The 26,874-nt window shown below is 34.3% G+C and overlaps 2 protein-coding genes across 5 annotated transcripts in view; one reads left to right on the top strand and one right to left on the bottom strand.

Moving 5' to 3' along the window:
* Window positions 1-9,970, bottom strand: part of LOC113229850 (dentin sialophosphoprotein) — a 29,343-nt gene extending 19,373 nt beyond the window's left edge. Inside the window, exon 1 of one of the 3 annotated variants that reach the window (XM_026463534.1) lies at window positions 9,870-9,970. In XM_026463534.1, the coding sequence (XP_026319319.1) occupies window positions 9,870-9,901 (32 nt within the window). In that variant the 5' untranslated portion in view covers window positions 9,902-9,970. The other 2 variants (XM_026463535.1, XM_026463536.1) reach the window with 2 other exon arrangements.
* Window positions 9,971-10,425: 455 nt separating this feature from the next.
* Window positions 10,426-26,874, top strand: part of LOC113229599 (lysine-specific demethylase 3A-like) — a 221,191-nt gene continuing 204,742 nt past the window's right edge. The window contains exon 1 of one of the 2 annotated variants that reach the window (XM_026463254.1): window positions 10,426-10,633. In XM_026463254.1, the coding sequence (XP_026319039.1) occupies window positions 10,478-10,633 (156 nt within the window). In that variant the 5' untranslated portion in view covers window positions 10,426-10,477. The remainder of the gene's footprint in view (window positions 10,634-26,874) is intronic. The other variant, XM_026463253.1, reaches the window with a different exon arrangement.

Raw genomic sequence — 26,874 nt, 5'->3', positions numbered from 1 at the left:
TTGTAAATATAACGTTTCTTCTAAAATTAAAAAGAAAGACACAACAGGTTATTCATCGTTAAAAAGAAAAAGAGGGCCCAAAAGGATAATAAATATTTGTAAGCAGCCTCGTGAAGCGGCTGATGCTGGTCGTTCAGCGTTTTATACACGTGACTTCCATTATTCGTTAACACTTGGCATTTAGTTCGAAAGGTTGTCTATTCCTGGATGAGTCGCAGAATAGCAAAATGCTTAAGTTTCAATTATAGATTAGGTGATAAATAACACCAAATAGTTATATTGATTTTATAATGATGACTTATTTAGTGCCAAATTCGCATTTATGTAGATTTTTGTTTAAACAAATTAGTAGAAATGACAGGTTAATGAGAATTTTATTGAGTTCATTATTATAATAACGAAAGATTTTGTTTCCGAGAACCAACTTTATATTTGTTGTGGTGACATTTACAAAGAAATACTATTGACTAATAAAGTTGCAAGGAAGTAAAAACGATCTTGATGGCCCAACGGTTTGCAGTACGGAAGCTGGATGTGGAGGTCCCGGGTTTGATTCCCGGTAGGACCAATTTGAGAGAACTTTTCTAAATTAGTTCTGATGTTTTGGGTAGTGAATTTCGTTCTCGAGTACTCATGTTACAGGGAATTCCCTAGCATGATACCAGGCGGTGTAATTGTCTGGTACATTAAAAAACAAAACAACAGTATTCACCTAATTCAATATATAAAGTATGAATTAGTTTTGTTATAAATGTTTCTTAGTTATAAATCGCGATAAAGTTATTTAACAACATTATCGATATCGATTTTGTTTTTAAGATATCGAAATATCCTTTTACTACTGGAAAGATTAAATTTAAAAAATATACTTAAATTTCCACATCTTAAAACCACATAAAATGTAATTTATTAGTATTAGATAATATATTAGTTGAATAATCTACTCAGAAATAGTTTTATCCTTTTGTAGTAGTGTTGTTTGTCATTAAAGGGATGATAAACAACCTCTCTATTACAAGGAAATACGGATATTATTTCGTTTTTTAATTTATTTAGTAATAATTATACTTTTAAATTTACAATTAACAAAACAAAACAATGTATAAACCTTAGATTTTTCGAACACTGTGAATATAATTTGAATTCAAGAAATTTTGAAGTAAAAACCATAAATGTTACATGACACATTTATGGTTTTTACTTCAAAATTTCTTGAATTCAAATTATATTCACAGTGTTCGAAAAATCTAAGGTATACTTTTATGATGCAATATAATAACTTTCTTTCTATAACCATAGATATAGGCATTAATGACAACGTATTAATCTTAGCTGTATACATTATATATACTAACAATTTTAAACTTAATTATAGGTTTTAAAACAAGTCGCATCCACATTATTTATTTTTTATGATATCAAGTGACTGGACGAACAAGTGGAAAGCGACACGCCTGACCATAACAGTTGCAGTGCCACTCAGTGCTTTAAATCACAAACAACAGAGGGGCACTGCCACTGCGCACGTCATGCTGAGACATAAGTTGACAAGTCTCAAGTGCCTGTACGCAATTTCATAGATGCCTTTAAGGCCCATTTAGATGGAAAGTGTTTATCGCACGCTTCGTGACGAAAAATCGTACGCGATTATCGTAAGCAATAATCGCCATAAGATTATCGTATCATAATGTTTACATTCAGGCAAGAACTAAAATCTCGCCTACGATTATGTCACACGAGATTCGCAAGCAACTTAATCGCCTCCTCGACTGTTTACACAGAACAATATGTAGTATATTTTATAGATTAAGTTCATTGCACTGTATAGAAATATCATTTTGTTTTAATTTTATAACATTTCTAAACCCAATATTTTTTTCGCTCTTATTTCATTAATTATTGTGGTAGCGACTGGCTGGTTCAAAAACTCGAAATAAGTACGATTTTTGCTTTAAGTTCTGGGGGTCTACTCTCGATCTCCGTCCGACATCCGTCCGAAACAATTACTGCCAAATAAGCAATACTTGACCAAATGAAAAGACGCGTGATGCGAATGAAGCTTCATACTGGATACTTGTCTTTTAATTTTGTCGAATATTACTTATTTGACAGTAATTGTTTCGGACGGAAGTCGGACGGAGATCGAGAGTAGCCCCCTGTTTCCAGTGAGACGTTCAATATTCAAAGGCGAGGCGATTATCGCTCACGTGGAAGGGCGACAATCGCGAATGTTTAGACGAGGAAAGTTATTTATATTCTTTCGATAATCGTATCTTCGAGACGAGAAACTCTCTCCATCTAAATGGGCCTTTACCTCACATTTCTGCTTGGCGGCAGAAATAAGTAAGGTGGCAGTACTTCCCGAACTCTTACACAAGGAGCTCTATTGCCACTTACTTGTGTATTTACGTGGTAAGAAGAGTAAAGTAATTAAAAGTTATGAATTTTTGATAAAAGTTTTTATTTTTCGCCAGCGTTAAATATTGTAAAATTAAACTATTTTTGGGATCTAAATCGAGTAAATTTATATTTTCAAACCAGCACTCTGGGCTCTTTACATGTCTCATGGTCACGGATGACAGACAAACAAGACAGTCAATTAAAACCAAGTATAAATGGATTTCCAAAGTTTTGATATACATTATATTATTAATTTGTACGAGAATAATAAAATTTTAGGATTATCCAGGCGACAAAGAGATTAAGTAAAAAAATGATAACTGAAAAATTTATTTAGAACCAATTCACTGCCGACATTAACGCCATTAACACATCGATAACGGCGTTTTTTTCCAACATGCTTTTCATTCATCTATCATCGTAGGTGTTTTTATAACCATTATTTAAATATAGCACAAATTGGAACAGGGTTATAAGTACCTATACCAAACAAGTCCAACCTACTCCACTAGAATCAAGTGTAAACGATCGCTCAGTGCCTGCGCACCAAATACGGTGTGTGCGCATCGCTGTATTCTCCAGGGTCGATGTAACAGTCAGTGGAGCGTTCCTATTGGTTACTTAGCAACGAGTTTATGCGAATGATTCATAATTCCAATGTTTACTTGAAGACGAAGTTGAAAGGATATTGAGTTTTGACTTTTAAAGCTAAATGTTTGATTGATGAACGAAACGTCTGTGCCGTGTTTGAAAAAATTCTAAATAAAAAGATTGGTTCCCAATTTGAGTGACGACGGGAAATGATAAGACATTTTGGAATTTTAATTGGAATAGAAATCAACACTATGGCGTCTTTATATTATATAACAATCTTAGGACATATAACACTTAATTTAGAATCTGCCAGATTTACTTTGTTAGGAACTGTCGAATTGAGATCAAATTTGAACAATGTAACAGTTTGTATTCAAGTGGGAGTAAATAAACCATAATGTCATATTTGGAACTAAAACATTTTGAGGCCTTAGTGATTTGGTCGCTATAAATGGGTTTTTTTAGATGCGTCACTCTCTCATAAGCTTAAATGAAATGTGGCCGTATAAAGCGAATTCATTTGAATACCGTACGAAAATAATGCTATAATACATACAAAAAACTTCCATAAAAGTGAATCATATATCATATTCGTACAATATCAATATTTTAAAAACCTAAAATCAGATTGTGAATGTCCTATAACAATAACTTATTTGCATAACTCCAGCAAGTGTTAGTGAGCATAGTAAATAAAGTACGAGTATATGACGTCACAGCGTATATACATATAATATACATAATAAAAATAACGGTAATCAGTACATATGACAGCTGGTACTTCCAAACGGAAAACAAGTGGTAAAAAGGCCAAGTGAAAACAACAAGACTAGACGAGAGTGAATGAAAACTATGACAAGACTGATGCAAATTTAGGCCCGTAGTCTCCCCCATCCATCCCTTCGAGATACAGGCTATATAATAGGTACACTTGTGTATAATATGGACACTTGTTAAAGAGGATCCTTCCTCAAAAGAAATCAAGGTCAACGCTCAGCTGCGAACTGCAGCTGATATATCTTAATTAACGCCAATAAAGCCGTAGACTGTAACTCAATATTTGCGGCCAGTGCGACAGAAGCCCGTCCATTGTTTATTTTGAAATAGACAATAAGAACTATAGGAAGGTTACAATATGAATGAATTTTAAATTATAATAAAATTTTTTGTAAAGAATATCATTATAACATTATGTTTTAAAGGCGTGTGAAAAGATTTCACAAATCATTTTTGGAAGAATTACATTACATACTAATAGGGAAGACTTAGTATGTGAATAAAGTGGGTTATTTATAATACGTAAAAACACTTTTCCGTTCTGCTACATTAAGTTCAATATTTTACGTGAAGTTATGCTATTTTATGAGCATTTGTTGAATTCTAAAGGAAATGGGAACAGAAATGAACAATTTCAACTCAATTAACCAGAGGACACAACTTCCTGTTAACACTGTCAAGTGTTTCAAATCGGTCAAACGTGTACCGCTAGGTAATCATAAATTCAAATCGAGGTTCACTTGTTGTGGTCGTTCCCGATTGAAAGGAATTTGTAACTTATAATAACAAAGTTCCGAGATAAATGTTCCACATTCTGTGTGAAGATTCAGATCGAAACAATGAGTAGGACATTCTGTTTTGGAATGACAATATTTTCGAAGACTTGAACATTCCCGGGTCATTTAGCCACTCAAACATTGCAATTTGGAACCCTAAAACCAGCCGACAAATTGACCGTAACTATGGTAATGGTAACTCGAACAATAGGGTAATTTGTTCAAAACTGAAATAGGCATATTACACGTGAGTTACCAGTTTCGTTTAACAAGTAAAGTTATTGTCTAGTGCGTGAGTTATAAAGAAACCTTGATTACTAGTGGCAAGGTGACAGTCGTTCAAGAACAAAGCTTTTACACCTACACTCGTCTAAGCGCGCATCAATGGTCATTAGTAGTTTCCTTTATGACAGTGCAACGGAAGTACCGTTCTGTGGGGTAAAGATAGAGAAATGGATACTGGGAATTTGTTAGATACGTTCAGGATAAATTAGTATAACACATGTAGCATTACGTTCTTTAGGTTAACTGTAGACACAGTCACTTGGCCTATGTTAATACCAGCTAGCTGGTCCCGTCTCGAAGTGTCACAAATAAGGACACGGCAATTGAAATAAACCTAAACGCTTTATAATTATATATAGGTATATTTGCTGTTGCAAGCGGAGAGAATATAACGAAAAGTGTTACTGGGTCCGAAAATATTTATGAATATTTCGTCAACTGTCCGTATGTTTAACTACCAGACTCATTTAGTATAATACAGTAAGCATACTTGTTGTCATTGGTATTATATATTTATACAAAGATTCACGCGCGATATGCTTTGTTTAACGGGTGAATTCTTTCCATTATGAAATTGTCCATTGTGATACTATAATTTGATACTACTTTTGCGTCGCGCGGTTTAACTACCCGTGCGCTAATTGTGCCATAGTTATTTTGGTAAGCTACCGGCTAACCTATATCACACGCTGTAAAATATGTATTTGCCTATGCCTGCAAACATTAGTAAATCTATAAATATTGAATGATTCTATGATAGAAAATGGGATATTTAAAACAAAAACAAAAATAGAGCTGATTGTGTATTTACAACAGTCAAAGTCAAAGTCAAACAATCATTTATTCCATTGGTAAAATTTTTACACTTGAAAACGTCATTTTTAAGCTACTGCTCGATCACTACGCTGACCTCTTTTCAAATTTAAACTTAAATGCTATAGAATACATTTTGAATCATATCTGTGTGGAATCTAGACTCACGTTGCCTTTCCATACATCTTTATCTAACACGTAGTCTACAATATCGTAATATGACTTTTCAATTTAAATACTTTTAACGTAAGTTTTAAACTCAGGAAACTTAAACAGTTATAAAATCACACGAAACACGTGTCAAATATAAATCACAACTACATGATCATCGTAATAAATAGTAATTCTTATTTCAAGTTTCGTACGCGAAGACATTTAATGAGTTTTAAAAAGAAACGTCACCCTCAAAACTGGGTAAAGGTACACGTAACTCTGTCGAGGTTACTCTTAAAAAGGCGATACAAGTGTTCTTATTAAGAACGTAATGTGTTGGAGTCAAGGTATACGACCGGACAGCATGTACAGATTGAGCTCACTCGGAACAGACACTATAACCACTGTAACTTATCAGAAGCTCAATAAATTAATCACATAACAGTTAGGTGTCAATGCACTTCACTAGTTGCATAGAGAAGCGCGGGCGCACGACGGGAGCGCTACAGACTGAGGCTCTTCAGTGCACCCCAGAGGCGAACGGCCGGGTCACACCGAAAATAGCACCCGGTAGTGCAGGGATGCCCCGATGATGAATTCCGCAACGCCACCCAAAGTTTCTTTGTTCTTCAGACAACGCAAATAAAATGTCACAACTTTAGAAGTATCTATTTACGAGAAACTGTTCAAGTCAAATTTTATTGAAATAAGTCGTGAAGCAATTGGTTAATGGTTGCTTTTTCATTAATTAATTAATGAAAAAAGAGAAATGTTCTCTAAAACACGTATATAACGTGTGAAGGTGAAAATAAGAATAGTAAAAGACAAACATGCTACAGTCTTGCCAAATATTGGAACAGTGGCAGATCCAGAAACTGAGAAAACTTGGAGCTATGCCAACTGCGGGCTAGACTGTAAACGTTTGGAACATACTGAATAACATTTAGGTGACTATGTGTGAATATACACAATATACAACTACATTGTAGAGGCTTGTTACACTTTACTCAAGTCGTGACGTACGAATACATTTCTTTAAAAAAATATATATATAATATGAAATATGTTAACATGAAACAGTCATACAAGTAAAAGTCAAGTATTTTTTAAAGAAATTGTGCATTTACACAGTAAATGCTCCTTTGTTGAAGTTGGTGAAAAATTCATTGATATTAAATCAACTCTTATATAAAAACATGCTAAAAACCTGAATAAAAGATTATAAACTAAACAAATAGAATTAAAAGCTATTAAAATTTATATTTGTAATACTGTGTTGTTGTTTTTCAACTTGTAAAAATGTTGTTCATGTGATTTTTGTTACATATGGCTGATTATAAAACATTACAATCAACATATAAATCATTACATTGACTTACTAAAGGATGAAGACAATATTAAAGCAATCGCAAAAGTAGTACAAAACTATTAAAACTAGGATCCAAGAAATGATGGATTTCAATTATTCCTTCCTATTATTGTTGTTATTAGACTATTGCCAATAGGTCATAATTTTCTCTCCTGCACTACCTGGGTTCCAATTCTACCAATACCACTGGTCATTGTAATTCCATTGACACTACACCCAGATCATTGCAATTATGATAAAATTTGTTATTCTGCTAAAATGTATCTGCAATGGCAGTTGGGTCTCAAAAGAGTGTCGGCATTCGTGGAATGGAGTGATGGCATTCGTTCATTCAATCAATCACTAACAACTGATGTTGCCTTACAAAATCCACTAAATTACTATGCATATCTTAATTTTAACTAGTTTAATCAGCAATTTAGTCTTAATAACGCACACACCCATAGCCCCGCACCCGCACTACCTGTGTAAGTCATTAAATATATATAATATTAATATTATACGCCAACGACTCGCCATTGAAGAGCAGGATACCGAAAAATTGCAATGGTAGTCGAATAGTAAGTCAATGGCTAACTACTGACAAGTCACAACCTTAACTTTTAGCAGAATACCAAAAGTACAAAATATTGTCATTGACACACAACTGACGTGATTTAAAATTAGCAGACTTAGGGTCCAGTTATACTATTTCATTAACTATTTAATAGCTTTTTCTGTTAGTTATAAGGTGTTTTGTTACTAACTTACTAACTTGTATGTTGTCTGAAAATAAATGATTTTTATTTATTTATTTTTAGTGGGGAATAAATAAGCAAAAGACGAAATCATGCAGAAAAATTAGACAATATCTTGCAAATCAATATTTTCCAAAATCCAAGCTTGAGAGTCCTTCAAGATTTATGGAAACATGTGAATAAACTTATCATTGAAAAACTCTTGCTTGCTTGAAAAAGCTTGGACTTTACAGTATGTCCCACTATACCACACCAAATACTATGTAAAAAAATTGCACTCGTCATTGACTTACAAATAAATGGACGACGGGTCTAATACAAAAACCACGAAAAAAATGTCCCAAGTCAACCTATTTAAACGTACCTAGTGACATGTAAAAGAATATGAAAAAGCTAAAACGTTGAATTTAAATTGTAATGTCATCGCAGTACTGTCTAATTTTGCTTGCTTCGCTGTCAGTCGAACAAACGAAAACTAAAGCGTGAATGACGCTCTGTATACGATTTTAACGCCCTATAAGTTCGGACACTTTTTAGCGCGGACCCGACGTCCATATAATTGTAAGTCAATGGCACTCGTAAAAAAATCATATTTTTTATTTCCATCTTTCTATCAAAGTGAAGGCCTTTTTAAAATGACTGGGCTGAGCACTATGGAGTTGGTAGTTATTGCGAGCAGTTATTGGAGATTATAAAAAAAATTCATGAAAAATTAGTTGATGTTATTTGCCAGTACGAAGTAATTCCTGATCTCTGTTGTAGCTCAAGCAATAAAAACTTTCAATCTGAAGTTTTTAATGACAGAATAAAAACGCTACATAGAAAGTTTTAATTTTATTTATTTATTCATTGTACTCATGTTACAAACACAAAATGTTCATTTGGATCCCACCCCGTAAGGACTCTGCAAGGTTTAACAATTTGAGAGAGGAACTTATAAATACATACATACCAATAATAAGGTACGAGCAACTATAACTTATACATTATATATCTTATGTAAATAAAAGAAGTAATGAAATTAAAATATGATGATGATGGAACTCTTGATTAAAATTATAGCATATTGTTTTTATCATATACTATGACAACAATAACAAACAAGGAAATAGCAACATTTCTAGTATTTTAAGTCTAAGTACATATCTGTAAAAAAATATTCAATAGCAAATTTTTTATCAGCATTTGTTTTAAATGTTTAAGAAATACTATGTATTATTAAATGCTTTTGATTTTAATTACATTTTATTGTAAATTTTTATAATATTTAAAATCAGGTACTAATTCTCCAGGGTATATGAAAAAATATCACAGAATTTTACTTTCATTTCTATTGAAGTGATAAGAAATGTGATAAAAATATTTCCACGTGTCTGATCCACTATTAACTAATACTTTACAGCACCACACTAGCTGAAACCTGCTAGGGCACCATAGTGTTATAAAACGAATATTCCTTCAACACTACGTACAACAGAAATAAATTACGTTATAATCCTTTCATTGGTCTTAAAATACTTATGCGATTGGTATAAAAAATGTGGTATAATGTGTAACAGAAATGTGGTGTATGAACAAAGAGTACCTATATAACGAAAAACGTTATGAAAATGTTAATATGTAGGCAATAAGAACATTTACGGCATAGTTTATTGAACGAAGTAGGGCGCAATTTATAAAGTAAGTACTTTACTAAAGCTACAACCAAAAAAGAGGATACCCCAGAAATCGAAAATTTTCGAAAGATGTTCATCACTACGCAGTTTGAATTTTTGTATAACAAAGAACTACAGTATGCCCTTTTAAAAACTATCCCTGAGCAGATGCATACGAAAATGGATTAATTTTAAATCCAATTCTTCCGATATAGCGTTGCTAACAAACAAAGGGCTTGTAAAAATATATTCATAACCTGACCACGGATAATTATGTTACCGATACATATATAATTAACAGAATACTCACATGACCAATCGGGATATTATTGCAGATATCATATTAAATGCTCACATATGAAAAATTCACCTAAATAATCACAAAAGTAAACATGACAAAACACAACCGTCCTGCGATACGTCTAATCCACCATGTTGAATCAACTGTCAAATTTTGGTCACGTGACACTTAGCAATCAATATAGCTTACATTGAGAATACCGCCATCTATAGATGCGATATGTACTAAATACATAATTATTAACAGCGCCCTCTGTTATCGAGAGGCAGTACTATGACGTAAACTACGTTGGTGAACATCTCTACATTACCCAACTAATTAAAAAAGTACTGTAAGAAGTAAAATAAAGCCTATTTTGATGACCACCACAATTCAGCAAGCCTATACTGACCTTAGCTATAACACAACAGAATTAAGGAGGGACTTGCACGCGCCAGCGTTAAGCTTCATTAACGCACATCCATATTAGTCGCTTAACTTATACGTTCCGTTTTTTGCGTCTTCCACGTAGTTTCTTTTCGCTTAACGAGGAGTGAGACGTGTAGTGCGTTTGAGCGCTGTGTTTCTTGACGTTTGTGAAGTTTTTTAATGTGAATAATGTGATTGTGTTGTTCGTTATGGCCTATAAATACCGTGAAGATTTAGTTGGCAAACGATTTCTCTCTGTGAGTGGTGTGACAAAAATTAACGTGAATAAAGTTTCCGAATGGGGATGGAAAGCTGGTGTTATCAGGGCAGCATCGCTCAAAGATAACAAGAATAAGGAGCTGCAGGTAAAGCTTTATTGACTTCTATGTAAAATGTTTGACAATTTAATTTATAGTTTCATTCATCATTCTCGTTACTTTTATATCGTTACGCAGAATTTCTCTTTTTAAACAAACGTCGATTTACTCTATTTAAGTTTCAGTCAACCTTAAACTTACTTAGGACACTTTTATTGGTATATACTGCTTGTCCACAGCCTATTTTGAATAGCCACAATATGTCATTGCCATAAGTGATAAATTGCAGTCAATGAAAATACGTAGGTATTGCCTTTCAGCACGTCCTGCATCCATTTAATTAATTAACCAAAACAGCCAATAGGATGTATATGATTTGATAATTGACCATTGACCTACCAACAAAATATGTCAAAGAAATTATGCATGATACGTACTTAATTTCTTTGCCAAATAGTCACAGTTTTACTCTTTTTTTCGTACGTACTATTTGATGAGGAATTTGAATATCTATTTTATACATTAAAATGAAACCCTGTAATTGCCTAAACTATATCTATGTAGGGCCTTAAATTCTAGCGTATAATTTATATGGGGAGGAAGGGGGAAAACGTGCGAAGGGCGGGAGAGTAAGAAAGGGCTCGCTAGGTAGTTAAAGTACAGTCGGAAGGGCTCTCGGCGGACCCTGGTACTCCGAGACCTACCCATTTAAGGACCCCTGAGGAGATCCTGGATGAATGAATACCTAGCAGTTATGTATTTTTATTTATTTCGACACCAAGTAGCTATGTATGTACATAGGTACCATCAGTTACATAATTATTACTCAATGGCACGGTTCGAAATTTATTCATTCGAAAAGTATTCTTTTTTTTCATAATTATCCGATAATATTATTATTATTATTCATACCTTTTTCTCTTTAATTTTTCACTAGCTGTGTCAGTTATAATTTATTAAAAAGAACACAAAGAAAAATATTTAACAATTTTTAATAACATTCGACAAGTTTGGATTCGTCTCCGATACAAACACAAACACTACGTTGTTAGAAATTCTAGTCCAGGTCTGGCTATGTAGTTTAGTTACAATACATTGTATAAAATATCAAGATAATTTATGAATACATATCTATCAAGAAGATTATCGTGATGACGACGAACGATTTTCTAGAATACTGATTGAATTTCTTTTATTACAATAATAGACAGGATTGCCTACAAAAAGGATGTGAAGCCGTATTAAAATGTGAAAGATCTTGTCTTTGATCACCTCGCAATACTTGTTATTATTTATCTCTGTTTATTTAAATATCGCACATCTTGTAAAAATCGTTCTCAGATATCAAAAAGATTTCTTGTTCGATTATAGGTGTGTACTCCTATGTAGATGCCTACATCAAAATTTATTATAATCCTACCACGTAATTGTAAAAAATATGTATCTTATTTAAAAGAAAAATTACTAATCGTTCATAAGAAAGAAAGGAAATTCAAAGGAATAAAGTTTAAATTTGCTTCAGACTTAGATTTGGCAGATTAGAAAGCGATTTTTGTTGCTCATCTGTATAGGTACTACCTATCTAGAGTTACTGGATCGACGGGCTTAAATCTTGAAAGAAAATCAAACCGTTTTAAAACATTCTAGAGCCCAGTCCACTTTTTTAAAAATTCGTAAATAAGATTTTGTAAAAAATATAATTGTTAAAATGTTTACTCGTGAGTGGCGTAAATTCAAAATTAGGATATGATATTTATGGTATTACTGGAATATGTATATATACATATATGGTAAATTAATACTTTTTTATAAAAAAAAACCAACCTCAAAAGTTTGTAGAACATCTATTTGCCAAGTTTTATTGAAATTGCTTGGGTGTAATCCAATAAACCAAATTCATCCCCTAATTTGCCCTTAGATCTACAATATTTTCTTCGAACTTGGATGAAACCATTACTGAGGTATCTACCCCTTTTCCAACAAACAAAGAATCGTCGAAATTGGTTCACAAATGTCGGACTAATCGCGTAACATACGTACACACAAAAAAACGTTTAGATTTAAAATAGTAATTTGTAACTGTACTTCAGGAAAGGGCAAAATATTATTAGACATAACTGGTTGATGGCGAATACCATATCTGTCAGCCGTGACTAAGAGACCTGTAAAGAGCACGAGACGTTGCTTTGGTTATAAAAACAAACACGTGATTTAGATTCGAAAAAATAGTTTTATTTCGGAAAGACGAATGTTCAATCATGTTATTTTATTAAGGAGTAAAGGACCTATAGTGACCTGTAGTGGACCTTAGTTTTAAATATTTTTATTACACATACACTACGTATTTTTATTTAATAAACCAGATGCTATATAAATGACGCAAACAATTTTTTTCTTCATCGTATAAAGTTGTCAAAATTGAGATAGTACCGGTTGTTCACAGTCGGTATTGAAAGAAATCGAATTATAAATCCTGCCTTTTTAAGGAACAGTGTCAAATAGCATACATAGGTATATACGTACTTAAATAGTGGCTTTTTATTTTAAAAGTAAAGAACTAGTGATTTTTTACAAAATGGCAAAATTAAATTTAGTGATTTCGTCTCAAGGTTAATATGGCAAAATCAGTTAAATCTTTACTATAAATAAAGATTAATATGTCGTGCATTCTAATTCGAAATTTGTATTTTTGTACTATTGCGATTAGGTATCGAGTAAACTACAAACCAAATGCACATGCCAGGGGTCATTGACCTCGCTCTCTCCGCGTTCGATGCACCTCCCCGCTACGCATCGTCTCAAACGAACCTCGGCGCTCGAGCCCAAACTTCGCTGGACAAAGAAAAAAGAAATACATCAAAAAATAAACAAGCAATCGTTTATCTGAACGGATATTTTCTTGGACGTTGACTTCTGAGCCTTTATTGAGGTTAATAAACTGGAATTTTGATTTAGAATACCGAAATTAGTTCCTGGCTCCAATACTGAAGTATTGTAAAATCGAGTTAAATTTGCACTAAACACGCAATATTTTAAACAGCAGTTATGCATGCTCATATGAGCATTCTTATATTTGCCAATTAGTGGAATATCTGTCTAGAATACTAGACAACAACAACTGGCACATTGCCTGCACTTTAGTCATATTACAATTTAAACTTATTTGGTAGCATCATTCTCTTGGAAAGTTACCAAGGTACCTAAACCACACAAACATTTCCTAGATCACAGCACTGTGCGCATCAAAGAGACGAGACCGTTGAATTGGGTCTTGGGACAGAGAAACAAATATCGATCTATACTAGTTTAACTCGCCTTTCTAGAATCGAACGGTGCGCCCGCGCAAGTCGAGCTACGAACACTCTCACTCACCTGTCGTATTTGAAACCTGTCCGTGTATACATGCAATATGTAAATTATGAAAGTAGTCAACGTACATTTTTTTACAAAAGAAATTACATTATTGTATAGTTTTATAGAGACATTGAATGTGATATCAGTACATTATAAAAATATTAGTAAAATAATTGTAACTTTTTATAAAAAAAAGACTCGTGGAATTACATAATATATTCGCCAAGTTTTATTGAAATTGAGTACCGGAAAGTGCGCGAAACCGGATTCATCTACTTAGAGGTGGAATATTTTCTTCAAATTGAAATGGGACCATTACTGAGTTACCCTCTTTTCAACAAAAAAAGAATCATCAAAAACTGATTACAAATTATCGAGTTATCGCGTAACATACACACCAAAAAAAAGTAGAATTCAGAAACTCTTCCTTTTTTAAAAAAAAATCGGTTAAAAAGGGTATTTATCACATAAATACCATGTATGACAGATAGATTGCACGTAGCACAAAGGTTGCAGTCTTATAATACAGAGAAACTTTAATTGTTACCAATCTGTAGAACGAATTCCTTATCGTATTTCTAAAACGTGTCCACTGTAGAGGCCTAATTTATTACACGCCAACACAAAACACCCGTTTTAGCTAGGTGCTTTACTTCTTTACATTAAACATAATATTGTTGTAAATGGCCGGTATTATTGCAGCGAAACTATTTCCAATAACTTACAGAACTTTTTTCATACATGTAAAGTCTGATGCCACAATAACTTAGTAATTTTGCCGTTATCACTGCAAATTGGTGAAATAAACCTCGCATTATCTTAGTAATTTATAACATGCCTCTTTGCTTTATTTATCAGTGCTACGTCGGTCGTTGCCACTGGAGCAAATACAATGCTATAGTTAATCTTTTCATTCTAAAATTAACAATATCTTTTCAATGACATGCTCTGTTAAGTATTGTAAAGTTTCGAGATGAAATATGCCTTTCTACGGCAGATGACTATTATATTTAGAATCCATTACACAGCATACTAACTATTGGAAACAAAGACGCCTACGAAACACCAACAGCGCATGTGGCATTTAACGCGGATAGAACTTCCATATCTAGATCACAACGTTCTGCAACATTCAAAACAGAGAGACAAGTCGACAAGCTCGGTGATGCGGCTACGCAATGCGCTTCGGTTATAAATAGAAGGCGTATCTTTGAACTGCACTGCTCTCCCACCGAGCGAGAAACGCCGGAACGTCTACGTAACTGCGTGGAAATATAGAATATTTTGTTTAGTTTACCTACGTTGTGTGAGCACTGGTTTCTCTCTCGGTACTTGATGTGTAGATAATAGTTTGACGTTTAACAGTGAACGAACCTAGCAAAATACTCCATCGTTGGGAATACGGTTCAGACAATAAATAAAAGATACATTATCATAAAATATTTACTCTACAAATAGAATGTCTCAAACAACTTAACGTAAAATAAATTGACGTAAAAGCTCTCTTCAGTGTATTTGAATAATATATTATGCAAAAAATCTAACGTTTCTACATTATGTCTATACTTACTAGACGCAGAAATGTATTACCGTTGCCTTGATTGGATGTTGCGTTTTCACCAATGTAACACTATACATATTATTATCCCTTAGACAGTTAACAAAGTTTGAAAATAATGATCCAATGAAGAGGAGATGTTTGTAATACTGTAGGCATATTTACTTACCTTCTTTAGTTACTTATTTTATACATGCTTATGCAGAGTAATAAGATACCTATATTAAAAAGTTTACTTCTATAACAAAATAAAAATGTTGTACCCAAAATGATAACAACAATCCTCTCTGTAGTATATATAACATAGTGGTGGAAAGTGGAATATTTTTGATTTGCCAAAAGCCCACTTGTATTATTTTACAAATTACGCAATGGCTAAATGTTAATAGTGTATAGACAACCCGGGCCTAATAGCGAACAGTACGTAATGACAGAACTGACATCAATTGAGCCTCAGCAGGATATTCAGTGCCGGATTAATCTGTATCAAATTACGCAACTATTTAGGGCATGTCATCTCGTGGGCTCTAAGTCCATAACCCTGTTATGAATGCAAAGGTAACTTTTTCCAATTTTTTAAGGTTACTTAACTAAATTACTGCGAAAGTTTACTAACATAACAATATTACTTGTTTTTAAATATCAGTTTTTGGGCCTGTCCAACCTCCAAACCTCAAGTGGTAGGAAAGGGAAAACGGGCCACAAATTTAGAACACTAAAGGCACTTAATCCGGCACTGAAGATAGCTGAATTATTAGGCTATTGGACCTTAATTGAACTGTGGGTGTGGGATGACCCCGTCAATCAAGGATTTTCTTTGGACGTAAAACTAGGTTGTGGGCTGCGATCTCGATACTAAGTTTAGTGCCTTTACTCACGTACCAACGAATTGTATAACTTCTTCATATGAATTCCCTACGAGAGAGAATAGTCAATATATGTTTATTTATATCAATAATTTTCGTGGACTTGTTCAGAAGGTAAATTCAGGAGATGGCAGTATCTCAGGTGTGCATTAACCAACCCTTACACGTCGTGTTACCGACTTCGGTCGTTTTGACAGATTTTTCAAGTGAAAAGTTTAGTTGCGACGGTTGTAATATGAATGGAGCCGTCGTTGTTGAGACCGTTTGATCGGCCAACCCATCTTGAATGGTCCGTGTGAAACTGATATTTATTTATTTATACTATTGGTTTGATATGTCCTATCAGTAAACTATGGACATAAATTTTTTGACAAGCAATTACAAAGTAATTTTGTAAAAAGGTCTTTACTTCATAAAGGAGTAAAACGTAAGTTGGTGCCTTTTCGAATTATTAATTGCATGGTCAGTGTTTGGACTGACCTCGTCTACGTGTTTATTGATCACAAAACTAGGTATTTTACTTTACTCTATGCCTTTTCATTGCATAAATTAAATGCCGTAGGTAGGTAGTACACCTCGTCATAAGTTGAAACTGTAATAAAATTTAATTAAAAGTGCAGTAAAACCATTTAAAATATGAACTGATTATCATGAAATAAAGGCGGAAGTAAAGTAACGTACGACCTTCACAAGGTCATTTGAAACCTATGTGAAAACGAACTAAAAATAATACACGTGTATCGCATAAGTATGATGTTGGAGGTTTCTGAGCCGACTTTATGTTTACAAAACACGAATGTGCCTATGTTTTTTTTTTCTTTACCAATGTTACGCGTTGGTAACAAAATGGTCTTTTACGTCAGTATCGTAATAACTAACTCGGTGTTACGCTATGAGAGGAACTGAGCTTGATATTATCTAATAACGTCGTTGTCTATTATTTTGTAGTATAATATAGCAATGTTTTATCTACGACATTTGATTGCTACAACATGTTTGTTTACTTATAGTAAGTATATTAATTCAGAAACTCAACAAAAATTTCACATAGATAGCTAAAAAGAAACTTCTCTAGAACAATATGTTACATTATGTAATAGGTATATTATGTAATAAAAAGTTATAAGTAAGCCTTCGACATTAAACTTCCTAATAATATAATATTACCCACAAATAGCCGATCCTAAATTCCAAACAGGTATGTTAAGACGAATAACGTCCAAAGTTTCTCATACAATCATCATTACTGAAATTATCTCCATTATTAATGTATAGCATTAACATAATGTACTTAGTAGTGTATATAAGATAATAATCTAAGAGATACAAATGGCATCCCAACTAATGCGACTGCTCCAAAGTACTTCAAACTCCAATCAGCTAGCTATCATCCAGCTGATATCGTGTTGTGCAAGTGTCGAGTGGCGTGCACAAAGATCGCTAGGGCGAGGGCGGGAAGTAGGTCGATGGGAGGTGTGGCAGGGGGGGGGGGGGGAGCCCTAAGGCCACTTATCAACCGAGCGGGGCACCGCAGCCAAAACGGGGAAAGCGTGTCTCTTGAAATTTTTCGGTTGATCTCGTAGATGAAAGCATTATGTTGCCAAAAACAGTGATCGCCAGAAATATGTTGTTTCGAAGCCGAAGTGATACTGTAACTAACAGAAGGCCGAGACAGATTGAAAAGTAGAAATGACATCATTGAGTAACACACAAAAAACCCTGACAAGTACTTTTATTGACGTAATTCTAGTACTATAAGTGTACAAGCCTAGTAAATGCATGGAATGGACGTTAAAGTCTTTATAATATTCAAACCTCTTACACAAGTATTGTAGATATTTGATTCCATGTTATTCTCGGATATTATGATACCATCAATAGTTATCAATCGATTATCAAATAACGGACAAAAGGCCAATTAAAACTCTCATCTTCGATGTTACTTTTTATTGCCACATTTTTCGCTAATGACTTCCCAATTTCACAAAAATTGTATTGAATTAAAGTTCTATTATGTGTGGAAGTGAAAACATTCCTCATGTGTAGGACGCTTTCCATCTGCTCTGCGACCAGTTTGTGTGGGCTAGAGAACCAGCTGAGAAACAAGTTTTGCTACTCTAGAAATTACGTTTGCCCTCTTTTAAGACGTCCAAAGTTCTTTTGTTTTTGAAAAGTTATTTCTTGGATTAGCTACATAAATAGTTGTTAGCCACTTAACATCCTCATGGCCTTAATCTTTTTTTAGACCTGTTTACAGCATTCAAGTCTTCGCAACGTTGTAAACCTGTCTTTTCAGTTTTAAATTTGTAAATAGCCTTAACTGTATCATTACGTAAACCTCTAATTTACTGTCTATTACTTGATTATACACTGTCATTGGACATTTATTGCTATATTATTATAAATGTGCCAAGTAATACAAGTACATTCCGACTTCTATTTAAAAATATTGACCTTTACAGTAAATCAATTAACGTGGGTTGTTTTGTTTAGAACAATCATTTCAAATTCAAATTTAATTGTTCTTGACATATTTACATTCCCTGAAATGTTAATTTCATTCAGCACACTGTGAAGAACACGTGTTGTCGCTTCAGCAAAGTTTTATTTTCTTTCTTTATATGTATCGCACCTCAGTAGTGTACAGTGTAATACATTTTCACCAACTGCAAAAATAATTGGCGAAACTGGCATTTATATCCATTAATAATGTGGTTTAGAACTTAGAATGTCTTCAAATCAAAATGTGTTGGAATGATAGAGTCTTTGATAATCATGTGCATAATAATATTAGCACAACGATTTCAGCAATGGGTACCTAAATACTTTGATTTATATCGCAAGGTAGCAACACTTTGTACTGTTGATGAATTGATGACAAATTGTTGGCAGTTTATAAGGCTCTTGTGACCGCGTCAGCCCTTTGCAACCTACGAGGCCCCTTCTGCCACAGGCTTAAATGCAAACTTGTTCTCGTGACCGCGAACGGTTTACTGTACATTTACAAAGTAAAAAACAAATAAGATATCACTGTTGCGACATTACCGTAAAATAACGACTTTTTTGGTAAGAATCGTTTTGTAACTGAAATGATAGAAACCATCTTATATGATAATAAAAATTTATCTATAAAAAGTCGCTTAAATTACTCACATAGGTCTCACACATAGAGTTTACTATCAAATGAATTTCTAAAAATAACGGGTCCTCCAAACTATTACATGTATAATTTAGGCCATAATGGAAAAATCTACTTTCAAGTTCAACCATTGGCACATAGATCTCTTAATCGATGGATAGTTAAAAACTCGCTGGTAACATTGATTTCGATAAGCAAATAATTTAAACAATTAGTAATTTTTCGCTACAGTAAGTGGAATAGATATCTGATAGTTCGTTAAATATTCGATAATTGTTTAATAGATAATCTCAATACAGAGTAATATAAAAACCGACCTCATGGAATATTTTTTTCAAATTTAAATGGGACCACTATAGGAGGTACCCTCTTTCCTACATAAAAAGAATCATCAAAATCGGTTCACAAACACGGTACAAAAAAAAGAAACTTCATTCAGTTTATTTCGTGCTGGTACATTTTTGAAAATGGTTATGATTTTGTAATAAATATTTTCATTTATTTCAGCTCATATTCAATTTATATAAGCAAGCCGCATTATTGTCTCTGCTTTTATATTACATTATATTTTCTAATAAGTAGGACACAATTTACGTTATTCAATGTTGTACATGTTGTATGTACACATAACTTTTATATAAGTAAATTAGGTTTTATGCAAAAACACAAATTTAATTGTTTGTTCAATAAATCTAATTAACGTTACTTGAACCGTGTCTTTGTTGTCCTACAAACTAGAAATATTATTGTGTGATCAACGCTTCTTTCAAATTGTTTGATTGTCTGTAGCTTGTTTAATTGAGGAACTATGTATTGTGGGAATGAAAAGCATTGTGAAATCTTAATCGTCACAGTCACAACCGAGTTTCTATCGTGGAATCTATAAGAGGAAATGTTATACGATGAACAAATATATGTTCAATGCCCTTCATAACATCCGTTAAACTGTTCGCGTTTTGTTAGAAAATCATTTTAGTAGCAGTAGAGCTCCTTGTGAAAGAGTTCGTCCAGGGAAGTACTGCCACCTTAACTATTTTTGCCGCGAAGCAGTAATGTGGACATTACTGCGTTCCGGATTCAAAGGGTGCTGGTAAAATTGCAGGCACATGGGACTTGTCAACTTATGTCTCAGGGTGACTGGCGTTGTGGCAGTGCCCCTCAGATCTTTTTGAATTAAAGCTCTGAGTGGCACTGCTACTGCTACTGCGTTAAGAACAAGCGTGTCGCTTACCACCAGTCACACGACTTGTTCGTCCTGTCACTTAGTGTTATTAAAAAAAATATACATGTGTATAGAGGTCCGTTAATTATTATGTAACACAGCTTGATTGAGCTTATACGCTTAATCATATTTAAAATCGAATCTATTTATTTTGAAATTACCTATGACATAAATTTTGTTTCCTTTTTGCATTGGACACAGTAATTACAGTAAGAGAAGAAATTAATGTAATTATTACGATGACAATAAAGAGTAAATACATAAGTAATGTAAGTAATCACATTGCAATTACTTTATTGTTGACGCGTCTCATACCTACAACATAATGCAATTACTAAGCATGACCCACAAATGCGACAGAAGTAAGCCTGATAATTATGAACGTCATATCAAATGCGTTTCGTTTTGTTTAAACTTTTGTTAAATAAAATTCAAGTAAGTAGTTGAGATATGCCGCTAATATACATATATTAATAAAATCTCCATCGCATTCGCATTACACAATCCATTCGGAATTAGGGCGAGTGAGACGTACTATCACCTTACTAGTTCTGGTAGCCTGGTACATGATCTCGTGCGGTATTCGTAGCACGGGGAAGATTGGAAATAGCTTACCTCCCGAACTGCACGACCCAAATTCTCTGCATCACACCACGCGAGGATACGTGAGTCCCATTCCCAAAATAATATATGTCACCGGCTAAGGATTGTGTAACCATATTTAAGTTTTAACGATAGGGGTGCTAAGTCAAAAGGAAGAAACGGAATATAGGTACTATTATAATTATGAGCTATAATTATAAACTTTAGTTAGTAATTATTTTGTCAATTTGTGACACTTTCTATTTCAATATTCTTTTGATAATGTTATGAATGAAACAATAGCAGGCCAATATTAAACATTAGACGATCATCAGCGAATTATAATATGAGCAAAGTTATGCAGTTCAACTACATTTGTCGGCTACATTCAATGATTGTTTAGTCTACAAAACATTGCAACATGCGATGTAGCAAAGGCGATTGTCTCCACACTGGCTTTACTCATAATCTAAGTACAATCTAGAACACAATGGGAAACAGCACTTTTTATGCCTACGCACAGTTTTGCTTTTATAGGAAGATGCGTTACTTACGCCTATGACTGTAAATCACCGACTAAAAAATCTATATCTTGTTTTCATTATAAGTACATAGGGCGCACTATAAGTTACCGGAACTGGCCACTTACATAAACAATATTTAAAAAGTAATTACAACATTTGAAATGGAACTCTTTGGCTGTAGAATACAGTTTGTTTCATCTGACTGTCACTTGTTTTTACATTGTGGCGTTATTTTAGAAATTGATTGTCTACATCATCATGGATTTAACTCGTGAAAATTGTCGTATTATGATTTTCTACGACTTTAAGTGTAATTTAACAGCTCAGCGGAGCTTCCCTCGGCTTCAAACTGCTTTTGGTGATGAAGCACCATGCAAGTCGACTATTTACTTTTTTATTTTTTTTATTTTTAGTCGACTGGTTTGCAGAATTCAAACGCGGTCGTGTGAGTCTCAGTGACGAATTTCATAATGGTCGCCCGTCCACTGCTGTAAACAACAAAAACAGCGATGCTGTGCGCCGTATGATCAAAACAGACAGGCATGTGACATACACGAGTCAAATACAATCAATACTACACAAACATTTGGGTGTGAAAAAGCTGTGCTCTCGGTGGCTGCCACACAATTTGACTGAGGCTCAAAAAACGGATCGCGTCACTTGGTGCAATGCCATGCTTGCCAGATTCAACGAAGGGACGTCAAATTTGGTGTGGGACATGTAACAGGTGACGAAACATGGATTTGTAGTTACGATCCCAAAACAAAGCAGCAATCGAGCGTATGGATCTTTCGAGATGAGCCGAAACCAACCAAAGTGGCGCGCGTGCAAAGTGCCTCTAAGCGGATGATTGCTTCTTTTATAATAAAACTGGACACGTGGCTACTGTTGCTTTAGAGAATCGTTGTACCATGAATAGTGATTGGTACACGACCATTTGTTGGCCGGAAGTTATTGACAAACTCCGTAACAATAACCGTAAACGCCGTGTCATCTTGCACCACGATAGTGCCAGTTCTAACACGACCAGACAGACAAATGAATTTTTGTAGGTGAACAACGTTGACCTTATGAGCCATCCCGCGTACAGTCCCGACCTGGCACCTTGACTTTTATCACTTGAAGAGGCTATCGAAGAGTATGAAAAATATGTTTTAGAAATTGTCACGGAGGAGTGGCATAAATGTTTTCAAAATTGGTTCATTCGTATGAAAAAGTGCATTAACGCTAACGGAGAATATTTTGAGAAACAATAAATTCATCATCATGGCCCAATGCGGGTTGGGAGTTTCGTACGTTTTCCGAGGGTTATGAACTTTCCTCAACGTGCATGTTTCATGACGGTGTTTTCCTTCGCCGAAAAGCTCATGATAAATTTCAAATTAAATTTCGCACATAAATTCCGAGAAATTCAGAGGTGCGAGCCCGGATTCGAACCTACGACAATAAATTCATTTCTGACCATTTATAGTATTTCTTCTTATTCGTTCCGGAAACTTATAGTGCGCCCCACATACTATAAGCATACGTACCAGGAGATTCTCGCTATATTATACTGTTTATGTTTTTTTTATTAATGAAATAAAATAACGATTGCTCATAGAATGGACCTATTGCAGAACTGCAAAAAACTCAGGTAGATAAAGTTTCGTGACTCGAGGCAGCTTATTGCGGTTGGGAACGGAAAGATAAAAGAACACCCAGTAAAAATGGAACGGGAAAAAAGGAACTTGTTATTATTATACAAAAAACTTTATTCATGATGTTGAGATTTTGTCACCTACTCAACTGACTAGCGTTTAAAACAATCAATTTCTCTATACAAGTCTTGCGACAATATTTGATGATAAAACGATGTAAATAACATTAGAATAATCTCAGTATCATGTATGTTAAATAAAATTTTTACGCACTTGGTACGAGACTTGAACATTATTAAATCAATAGTATAGCCGTATAGACGAAAATTTTACTTTAAAATCAATTACAAAAAGTTGAAATAAAGGATAGTTAATCACATGGAACACAGGTAAAAATTGACGTTCCCCAAGGCCCTATCTTGAGCCCGTTTCTGTTTATAGTTTACTACTCTTCCATATTTAGTGGAGTAACACACAAGTATATTATAGTGCTTTTATCAGTATTAATAAAAGCAAAAAAAAACCTATTTGACATAAATAAACAAATTGTGCTTATGTGTACATAGGTTTCAGTGCATCAAAGAATGCATAACCTGAAATTCACATCGGTACACTCCCATAACGCAAAGACATACTAAATAACTAAGATATTATTGTAAATAGTGTTGAAACCACTTCCGTGTACATTCAACCTTCAAGGGATCGTTAATTGTTGTTTTATATTCTGTGGAACACAGCCGAGGACAGCGGTGCTAGTCACGCGCCACGGACTCTTCCGCTCGTGGCTTACTTGCACTGCATTCTATCTACGTTCACATCTTTTGTACATTTTAGATTCTTTATCTATATGTCTCTATATATATTCTTTCTTTGCTCCGTTGTGAATAAGTAATTAGTGTTAAACACATCGTGAAAATGCTTACTAATGCGACGCTATGCATATTTAACAATACACAGAGCACAGCGGAAAGTACATGATTAAAATATAAATCGAATAAAGTGCAATAAAATGTTATATCGTGGCTAGCGATGCGCGACTTTGAATGTTACGTATACTAATCATTCGAATGGGCAAATCATTCGCCTAAGTCGAATTCAAGCACAATCATTCGACTCGAGTCGAATGATTAACAATACCGAATGCCAATGCCATTCACACCTCATTCATCATGTCCATACCAAAATATCCCTGTCCCCGTCAAATTTACAATATTTACCATTATGTCAGAGAGGGCTAGGTGATCACGAGCAGAAATGCTCTATGAAATCTATGGATTAGTACTAATTAGTAATGAATGATCATTCAAATCATTCGTATACGAAAATTAGTAGGTTAGTATTTTCACATTCGAATGACAGGATTAGCGATTACTAACGAATCGAATAACGAAATCATTCACAATCGCTTATCGCTAATCGTGGCATCTACATTGCATAACTTAATTTGGCGCATTGCCGCCGCGAGTCAGGCCCTGTACTCTCGTTCTCCGTCCTACATCCGTCCGAAACAATGTCTGTGATGTGTAAGTAAGTAATACTCGAACAAATTGAAAAACGCATTATGCCAATGAAGCTTCATACTTGACATTGTGTTTTAATTTGATCGAGTATTATTTACTCGACAGTAATTGTTTCGCACGCAGATATCGGAAGGAGAATCTTACCTTAACCTTACCTTAACTATTTCTGACATCAAGCAGTAATGTCAATGTGTTCCGGTTTTGAAGAGTAAGGGTGCTGGTGAAATTACAGGCACAATGGGACTTGTCAACTTATGTCTCGGGGTGCCGGGCGCAGTGGCAGTGCCCCTCGGATCTTTGCGATTTAAAGCTCTGAGTGGTACTGCTACTGTTCTGCCGTCCGCTAACTAATACGCGGCTAAGTGACGAAATATTTTTTGACATATAAAAAAAACCATAACCTAGTTTTAGAATATTGAAATTGTTTCATGATATTTCAGCTACGCATCCTTAGTGTAGTTCCGATTAGTCGAACACGTTAACTAATTTTAACTGATTTTAAAGAGAATTTTGTGCTCTTTCTTTTTCTATTTAAAACGGCTATTTGACCTTTTGTCACTAAGCCGTTTTTTAGTTAGTGCACGGCGGTGTTATGGACAGGCGTGTAGCTTACCATCAGGCGCACGACTTGCTCATCCCGTCACTTAAAATTAAAAAGAAATACAAAAAAAAGGGGAGTAGACGCCCAGATTTAAGAATATACAATTATGAAGTTGAACAGTAGGCAATAAATCTGCAGCTGCTATATTTGTTTGTCTTGTATTAATGTGGATGGTTTGCAATAAAGAGTATTGATATTTGAACGATTGCAAATAAATGATGATTGCATTCACAAGACATTCATCAGGAATCTCGGGGCAAACCAGGAAGGCTCGTTACACGCGATGCGATTTAACGGCGCGTGACACTAGAAATTAACTGTGTATACAGTACAACTAGTATAATGCGAGCTCTGACCTTTCTTTTTTAATAACGTTGCTTCCTTTTAACATATTTTAATTACGCTTAGATTGCGACAATTCAAAAAGAACATTTAGGTATTAAATAATGATAATAATGTACCAGACAACCACACCAATCCGATCTCGAACTAGAGAATTGCCTGTACTATGGGTATACCCAGACCAGAACAAATTAAAAAAAAGTTAATTTCCCAAATTGGTCCTATAGGGAATCGAACCCGGGATCTCCTCCAACGCCCACAGTGCAAACCGTTAGGCCACCGAGACGTCATGTAGATGGTTATTACTTATTTTCGTTGCTGATGTGTTCAACCGGGTGTTTACTGCTCGCGGTCATCTTAACCGAGCATTTTTTTATTTCACATTGAAGCATTAGTGACTCAAGTTGAAATAATGCCGTAGCAGACTAGATCCGTTAATGCGGTATTCAGTATAAGAGTGTATACAAGGAAGGCAATCTAATATACTTTTTATTTGGTTTATTCACTGCTTTCGATGTAATCTCTAACAAACTTTATTCAACAATTAAATTTCTTAAGGAAGAATTTGCAGTTCCTATGAGTGAATACTGTACGAGTAAATAATTAAATAATTATGAATGCCATTAAGACGAGTTACCCAAGGGGAAGAGGTGCACAAGGAAGAGAAAAACTTTTTTACTAGATCAATTGGTTTAAGTATTTATTATTAAATAATGGTCTTATAAAAATATACTATACACCTAAGGGTATTGTCTAAATAATGTGCTATTTCATTATATGATAGAATGTATTTGACCCGATCATGTAAAATCCCGAAAACAGGCTAAAATAAAGGTCGAAAACGATCTAACTTTGCACGTCATTTTTACATGGAGATATTTATCTTTATATACAGTCAAGAGCACGTCAAGCTTGACAGTTTGTACTTTGGACCGTTCTTA

Source organism: Hyposmocoma kahamanoa, unplaced genomic scaffold, assembly GCF_003589595.1.
Source record: "Hyposmocoma kahamanoa isolate Upper Pololo Valley unplaced genomic scaffold, ASM358959v1 62, whole genome shotgun sequence".
In the NCBI taxonomy this organism is placed as follows: domain Eukaryota; kingdom Metazoa; phylum Arthropoda; class Insecta; order Lepidoptera; family Cosmopterigidae; genus Hyposmocoma; species Hyposmocoma kahamanoa.
Note: the sequence above shows the minus strand (reverse complement) of the source record. Positions and strands in the feature narration are given on the sequence as shown.